This window comes from Brachionichthys hirsutus, unplaced genomic scaffold (assembly GCF_040956055.1).
Source record: "Brachionichthys hirsutus isolate HB-005 unplaced genomic scaffold, CSIRO-AGI_Bhir_v1 contig_956, whole genome shotgun sequence".
NCBI classification, from domain to species: domain Eukaryota; kingdom Metazoa; phylum Chordata; class Actinopteri; order Lophiiformes; family Brachionichthyidae; genus Brachionichthys; species Brachionichthys hirsutus.
In genome coordinates this window covers 25,819-34,195 of record NW_027180566.1, presented here as the reverse complement: position 1 = coordinate 34,195, position 8,377 = coordinate 25,819, and the positions used below count along the sequence as shown (strand labels likewise).

General features: G+C 44.7%; 2 protein-coding genes across 2 annotated transcripts; one reads left to right on the top strand and one right to left on the bottom strand.

The window, feature by feature from the left end:
• Nucleotides 1–245: 245 nt before the first annotated feature.
• On the bottom strand, nt 246–4,559 carry LOC137915981 (18S rRNA (guanine-N(7))-methyltransferase-like). Its single transcript, XM_068759104.1, has 12 exons — nt 4,409–4,559; nt 4,116–4,153; nt 3,746–3,841; nt 3,313–3,395; nt 2,913–3,009; nt 2,726–2,822; nt 2,590–2,640; nt 2,411–2,496; nt 2,215–2,260; nt 2,076–2,137; nt 638–727; nt 246–493 (listed from the first exon to the last, which is right to left on the bottom strand). The coding sequence occupies exons 1-12, from the start codon at nt 4,454–4,456 to the stop codon at nt 439–441; spliced, it is 849 nt and encodes a 282-aa protein (XP_068615205.1). The 5' UTR covers nt 4,457–4,559; the 3' UTR covers nt 246–438.
• A 477-nt stretch (nt 4,560–5,036) lies between these two features.
• Nucleotides 5,037–6,090, top strand: LOC137915983 (uncharacterized). The gene has a single exon (XM_068759106.1). The coding sequence runs from the start codon at nt 5,037–5,039 to the stop codon at nt 6,066–6,068; it is 1,032 nt and encodes a 343-aa protein (XP_068615207.1). The 3' UTR covers nt 6,069–6,090.
• The last annotated feature ends 2,287 nt before the right edge of the window (nt 6,091–8,377 follow it).

The window sequence follows — 8,377 nt, the reverse complement described above, 5'->3', positions numbered from 1 at the left end:
AATTGTGTTCCGTTTTTCCTTGAGATTCCCTGATATAATAAATTTGGTTTTCACCTGAAGCCTCGTGATCTCATGATATGGATGAAATTAAATATATTATGATGTTATTATATAACGGGAATTGAGGGCTTCATTTAGAGGCGCAGCCGAGTCTCTCGTTTTAAACATTTATGACATTGTTTGTTCCTACTTTGTCTCCGCTGAGTATTATGTCACCAGTCAGACGTCTGTTTCTCTATTTATTAACATGGAGAGAGAAACTCTCACAACTTACGAGAAACAAAATCACAAAATCCACCAAACGTAAAAGCGACTGGCTGCGATAGCGTTTTTACTCTCACAGCTCATTTCCTTGCATAAAGCTCTGAAACATTAAATGAGTCCAAACAGCCCGGGGGTTCCAGAGGTGATCGCGTCCCGGGAGCTGATGAGTCACAGCTAAAAATGAGGTCTCCTCTGCCGTCCCGTGTATTTTGTGTCGGCTCGAACCTCCCTGCAGACCCACGAACACAGCAGAGAAGAGGTGTCAGAACGTGCCGCAGAACAGCTCATCTAAATTCAGGTGCATTACATTATTTACAGCATGGCTATTTTTAGCACGCGACCATAATGAGTTTAAACGCAGCCGTGCTCGTACCGTTCCTGTCTTCTCCTCCTCTCCTTCTTCTCCATGATCCAATCTCTTCCCTTCTTTGCCGATTTGCCCTTCATGTTCTTGAACCGGGATCTTCCCACAGACAAAATTAGTTCCCTGATTAGTTCCCGTCACTTGGTAGCCAGCATCCAGAAGGTCGGTTCAAACATGTTTCACACAGTGTGAACAGGAGGAACAACATGAACACCAGAATGTAAAAGGCAGGAAAAGCTGCCTGACTGGGTTTTAAATCAGACAGGACAACAACCTCTTAGATTTCTGTCGGTCAAGCGGCTTCATCAGAACAGGCACGACTGAGCCTGCGCTTATGGCCCAGACCAGTTTTCTACACTAATGACGAGTAATGCATTTTCATTTTAAACATCCTTTTTAAAGAGTTGGGGGGAAAGAACAGAGCAGCGCTCCGACCAGCAGAGAGAGGGAGACGTCCTCGACGACCAAAAGAATGATCAGCTTCCGTAGTTCCAGGCCTCTCATTAGTAAAGGACATCAGTAGCTGGGATTCTAGTAGTTACTAAATAATTAATGGAGTCACGGATGATTGGTTAACGTTCTCTTTACCCTTAAAGACTTTCCTCCTCGTTATCTTGGGCCTTTATTGCAGCAGCAATTGTGTTTAATAAAACCATGGGCGTCTCTGGATTTAGAAACGTTGGGAATAACGTAAGTGCACGACTCAAAATGTGTCACAGGTCCGTCGTGTTTAGACATTTTAATGAGGAACGGTTTCAAGGACTCTGCAACTTGACCAGATTTGCTATGTTGATAAAGATAAATTCAGTGAACAAACTCTGCTACGACAAAATGATTAATCCCCCGCAGCACGTGAGGATTATGGAAACCACATTAGTTGTTTACAATAAACAAATCGTTCCCAAACTGCTTCAATAGTGGCTCAAATCCATGTCGATCAGTTTGCTGATGGTGTGGAGAGAGGAAACCAAGGTCGTGGGAGGAAATGTCTCATCGTGAGGAATCTAAAGTCTCTGGACGTCCTTTAAGGACATTGATCCCAAACAAACCTCAAAGGCCCCGGATCATCCTAGAGCGGCCCTACGAGTGTCCTGACTTGATGCCCATTGAAAATCTCTTTTGGCATTTGAAGAACTTGGAAGGAATATCCCAGAACTGGCATCTCCTGTCCACGAGGAAATGGGCTGAGGCTCCTCAGCACTGCTGGAGTCTGGCTATGGATTTCGTATGCAGGAGGTTTTAGCATTAAAAAGCAGCTTCATATAATCAAAGAGAGGCTTCTCAATGAGGGGTTGGATAATTTTTCCAGTGCCAGTAAACAGTAAAAACCAGCATTTTATGTTTCATTTGGAAATATTAGTAACTAATATAATAATACAGTCTGGATTTAAGCCTTCTGCATTGAACCAGAAATAGACGATTAAGCCAGAGTAAGCAACGCCTTTACCTTTGTCCTGAAAACGGGACCTGGTTTGGAACAGTTCTGTCTGACGTTTCTGATCCTAATCCCTACAATAAATAAAAACAACATTGTCATGTGGTGCAGAGGCCCGAACATCCTTTAACGCCCATTTCTTATTTCTTACTTTAGGAAGGACTCCTGTTGTTCCAGCAAACAGACACAGGAAGAACCTGGACACAAACACAATGCGCACATCAGCATGTTAACTGTATAATAATTAAAATGCCGGTGTGACAGGCGGGTCAACAGGATACCATCCTGTTCCTATTACCTTGGTATTACGTGTCAAAATAAAAGCCCAGCTTCTGACGGGTACTAACTTTTTCGCCTTGCTGCTGTTGGGGTAATCCACCACCATGCCTCCGCTGAAGCCAGCCCTCATGGCCTGCGTTGTGATCAGCTCAAGCTTCAGAGAAAAAAACAGATGGTATATAAGTAAAGGGATCTGCAAAAACAAACATCTGATGTCCAGTCCACCATATTGAGAACGTTGCATCACCTGCTGCGAGTTCTCCGGGTAAAGTTGAAAAACTGCACGAGAGCCTCGAGACTGAAATGAAGAGAGAGCGAGAAGCTGGTCTTCAACACCAAACTTTTCATTCTTGAAGGAGTCAAGACGAGAGATAAAACCTCACCAAACAGGAGTAAAGTGTACTGAAGAAGGTGCAGAGTCTTTTTGGAGGACTGTGGGTCTTCTTGTCTGCATTACAGAGCCACTGAAGGGCAGAGATACTTCAACAGAAAGAAGCCAAGCATCAAACATGATTACAAATGAATCAAAAGATTGTTGTTGTTTTTAACAAAGCAAGCATTGTTCTTCACCTGATGCAGCCGTCAAAGGCGCCAGGACGAAAAGGCATCCCCTGGCCCATATCCCCCACTAAAAGGTCCCCCTCTACTTCTCTGTCCAGAGCGACGTCTGACGGACGGAAGACGGATTAAGTAAAGAAATTATAATAACAACAGTTGAATGCTAATTTGTATTTTATAACAAGTTGTGCAACAAGTTTATAAAAACATGGCAGGTCAATTTAAAGTTATGGTGATGTGGAAGTCACATCACTTTAATATTTAAACTGTATATTAATGAAACCAGAAACAGCCAGCGGGAGCAACACGCTGATGTCACATCAATATTAATATATATATATATATATATTATACAATATAAATGAAGTATATAATATCATATATATGATATAGTATCCATATATCAGCTAACCCAGCATTGCAGTACTGATGTCAACTCCAACCCAGTAGTGTCCCTCCTCCGACAGGTAGTCTCCGCTGAGACCAGAACCGCACCTGAGACACAGAAAGTCACTGCGGTCCTCAACATCAAACACGGTTTCTCTGCTCGTTGGGATCCTGCAAATACTTACGCTAAAATGCAGTTTAATATATATATATTCAAACATGTGTCTTTTTGCTTTAGTAGTTGACCAGTTTAGTGAAGCCGCTGGTAATATATAATCAGAATGATAAATGATTAGAAGTTGGATTATTAATGTAGCGAAATCAGCTGAAGTCAAAGTTTGATTAGCATCTAAAAGATCAAGATGATGCAACAATACGAAAGTGGAATGACGGTACGATTTAATGTAGTTATAATACTGTAACAACACACTGGAACACAGTCAGCGCTACCCGCTCACCCCACGTCCAGCAAGAAGCACGATTCTCCCTCTGGCAGGTTTAAAAGCTCCACCGCTCTCTCTGACATCTGGGTCTGGATCTCAATCATTCTGGAACTGAGGAGCAAGTTACAGTCAGTGTTCAACACGAGACGCCGCCCGGAAACAATCACAATCCTGAACCATTTGATGTTGGATTTTGTCGACCTTTCAAACACAAAAGTGAATCTCTCTGTCTCTCTGGCAGGAGAATCAGCAGCTTAATGCAGTTCAGTACGTGTTAGAGTTTAACCAGCCTGAAGGAGAACTTAAAATATTGTGGTACTTCAAAAAGAAAAGTCAATTTACATCACAACCGCAGACAATTGTCTACATTAAAACCCACACTCACTTCCGAGAGTATTTACTGGCTTCCTCTTCATTGTAGAACTGTGGAAATGAGACAAAATTAGATAACTACGTCAAAGGAAACTATTCAAAGACTTTTTGTGACTTGAATGCATCACTATATCCAGCCCCAACACGCCGCACGACAGCTAAAGCTAGCAGAACAGAGCCCACTGCTGTCGTAGCAGCAACGGCACGTCCAGTCCAGAAGTTCTGTTGCGTGTTAGGGCAGCGGAGGGGCCGTTTAAAGACCCTTCACCGTTAGCTTAGCTAGCAGCTACGAAACAACCCACTGACCACTTCCGGAGGAGCCATGTGTTCCGGCCGTCGGCCGCTAGAAGCCATATTCGTCCTTGGTGAGAATCAGTATCTAAAGAATTAATTTATGTTATCAATTCCAAGGACAAGCTAAATGTTGTGCTTGCGAGGAAGACACATGTTAGATTCTACGACGTCACATTCCAGCGACGCGACGCAAGACCTACTTCTTTCTCGATTTAAAAGAAAATGCCTGAACCAGAGAGAAACGTAAGGATCGCCACCTGCTGGACAACGAGGTACAATTTCTCCTGAGCCCTGATATGCTGTTCTGTATATAAACATTATGTTAATGCTAACAAGCCGGTTGCTTTTTAATTTATTTATTTTACAGTAGTTGTTTTACAGTTCAAGCAGTAGTTATCCAAAAATACTAAGGTAATACGTGAATAAATAATATATTATTACGTAAATTATACTCACAATAATATCCGAACAAACAATCAAACATTAATATTGTTGTTATTAGTATTGTAGGAGTAGCAGGAGTATTTTTTTAAACATTATGTGCAGTGCACCTTGAGCTACTTCCTGTAAACAAATGCTCTTATTGGCTGTTTGCGTGTGACGTATGTGTCCGTCCTGCTAACTGTTTCGTTCCGGTAAAATGGCAGAGGTCGGACAGAGGCTGGTGTCCGGAGTGTGTCGTTTTTCTGTTCTCACAAACAGCCTCGGTCGACCGTTGTCCACCGGAGAAAGTCCCCGGAAGGAAGACGCGTCAACCCGGGGCCGACTTGAACTTCAGCCGGTGACGAAGGGCGCAGCAGAGCGACGCATATCGGCGATACTTCCACAGGGAAATGTCCGTTTGCGCTGCGCTTCATCCTCGGAGCTGGATCCGTCCCTGGGGCGTTTACAACAGGGGCTGCTGCCTGGCAGGGCCCCGGCCTGGAGCAGAGGAGCAGGCCGGGACCTGGACACCTCCAGGTCCCCTCGGCAGCTTAGATCTTTCTGTACTGTCGTAGTCGTTCTGGTCCAGCCGGGTTCTGATAGGCCAGGGCTGAGGAAGAGGATGCTGGCGGTGCATCCTGCTGGTGATTCAAGCAGTAGAAGCTACAGTTGGAGGAGCGACAGCCGCTCTAAAGACGCTCCTCCGCCACGCAGAAACGGGACAGCCTATTACGACGTCCTGCAAGTGTCCCCCGTTGCCACGCCGTCTCAGATCAAGACGGCCTACTACAAACTGTCCTTCATTCACCACCCCGACAAGAACCCAGGCAATGACCGGGCGGTTCATCGCTTCTTTGAGATCAGCGAGGCCTACGCCGTCCTGGCCAACGCTAACCTGAGGAGAAAATACGACCGTGGCATCCTCAGCCACTCGGACATTCAGAATGCGGGGAGACCGTCTTCCAAGGAGACCACGAGCAGATCCAAAGGCTCCTCACAGCATCAGCACAGGGCCAGGCAGTTCTCCCAGGCAGCGGGGAGGACCATGTTTGACTTTGATGCCTTTTATCAGGCTCACTACGGCGAGCAACTGAAGAGGGAGAGGGACATGAAAGCCAGGAGGCAGCGCATGGTAGAGCAGCAGCAGGAGGATCTTCGCCGGTGGCAGCGTGGCAGAATGGTGGAGGTCACGGTCCTGATGGTGCTGGCCACGGCGGGCTGTGTTCTATTCAGTCTCGGCCTGAAATAGAAGCAGCAACCTCGGGGCCCCATGGGTTTATGACTGGGGGGGGGGGGGGGGGTTCTGCAAGTGTTGCACAATTTCAATTCAGAGAGATCAGACAAATTATTATGATTATTACTGTTGATAGTAATAATGAACAGCCAACTATAGAATGTGATTATTTATTTTGACGGTATAAAGAGCCTCTAACGAACCTGCTGTCTGAATCACAACATGTCACATTCTACACTTAGACTGGTTTCGTTCTATTTATGTTGAAATGGTTTTTGTTGTCCCATAAATATAATGAAATGCGCACATGAATGCAAAACTTTGGGCAGTTTTAAGATGATTTTATTAATTAATGAATAATGATTGCACACGTGAAGCCTTGACGTGCACGTACGTGTATGCGCTGAAGAAACAAGACGCTCCATTAAGGGAAACATACGGAATAACAGTAATAAAGGTGTTATAGAACCCGACCGCTAGAGGGCGCCTGAACACATCAGATGGTTTCTGGGTTGCTGCTGGAGGTCTGGTGGGCCAGTGAGGTGTGATTACTAATACTAATAATGCATGTTATGGAGGTCAGCCTGATGAAGGCATTAATGAGATGTCTGATCTGATGTCATTCCTCAGTCCGACTGAACTTCAGTTGCGTCTGAAGTAGTCTGAAGGGCTCGGAGGGCAAAGGACCGGCTACCGTCTGGCACGAACGCAATGATTTCACCTGGAAGAAACAAAAGTGTGGAGGATGACCTCTGAACCTCTAGGTAGCATGTACTATGAATAAAAGGGGACTCGATAAAGTACAGGAACAGAAGTGGAGGCTTCTCCATCTCATAGCGACGTCACTGATTAGGATATTCTGGATCACTGTATCGAGGCCGAGCAGAATTAAATGCAGTGCCGGTCGCCGTCGGCTACAAGCGGTAGATCATTGGTGACCTTCACGAGTGCCGTCTCAGCGACCTCTGTGTTGAGAGCGGAGACCAGACTCCTCAAAGAAGGCTTTCTTATTCATATGATGAATTATTTGCATGGATGACCTTTTCTAAAATGTTCTACAAACGGCTGCTTGGGGACTTAAATCGGGGAGGTGTGCAGAAGGCCGGTTTAAAAGGGTTTGACAGTGGCAGTAATGGCTAAAATACAGTATCCAGAGCGACGGCCTTTAAAAACCGAGCATTAATGCCGTTCAGTTGGGAGACGGACATTTCTCCGAAGTGGGTCAATGTTGAGGCAGGAATACAAATCACGCTCTGAGACCGCTGTCTAAATCCTGCAGAATTTCTTCAAATTGACTCTCAAATTTTGAAACGAGCCGAAGTCGTCAAACACAAAGAATGTGCAACAGATCAAAGTGAGTTTGTGCAGCATAGCGAATAAATAAAGATCGCCTCCGTAGAACAACGGCCGGTTATTTTTAATGTTTTACCAGATTACCCTTTGTAACTTTGCTGAATCTCAAATTTGTGACATTCAGTAGTGAATAACTGCAGAAAATGTGCACTAGTTTGTTCACGTTTTATTCACGGAAATATAAAGTAGAATGTCAAGTACATCACTTTGTACAAAATTGCACAGACTCTTCAAAACTCAGGCAACAAAAAGTTAGCTTCGAGAAGTGTTAAGAAAATAAAAGGGCGGCTTGGAAACTCTGGGGGACGTGACAGACGGGCTCCACTAAAGACGGTTCATCAAGAAGAATCCATTCTACATAAATAAGACTCAATAGGAAACATGTCATTTACAACAGCTGAGGAATAACGTGTTTCAAAAATAGGATTCAAGTTGGCACTAAGCTGCTCCGTCCGCTCCTCGACTGAAAGTGAAATCTCACCTTCGAAGCTGAATGACCATCCTTAAGAGAGACGTCGACTACTGATATGTTCCGTACAACTGATGTTGCAAATGTTTGAGAGGTGTGAACTATGCTTTGCTCGAAAGGTTTTCATTTGAGGGGGGGGGGGGGGGGGGGGTAACGCTCATTTACCTCTTTGTAGAGAGATGAATGAAAAGAAACAGCTGATTTAGCTCTGGTGGGCAGGTTTGGTTACCTTTGAACAGATCCAGTCCCGATGTCTTCCTGGGCCCCAGCATCACTGGTCGTTTCTGTTCATCTGGTTAAACACATGACCTCCACTAAACGGCAGCACACTGGTGACCCCTTGATCTTTGCTAGGGGGGTCTTTTGGGACTGGTGTATTCTCTCCTTGTGCTAAGATAAGCCCGTGATCTTCTATCATATTTCTACATTTAAATCTTGACAAGTAGGTGAATAAATGTGTTTTCCCGAAACGTCTAACATTTCTCTTAAGAGGTCACCTAAA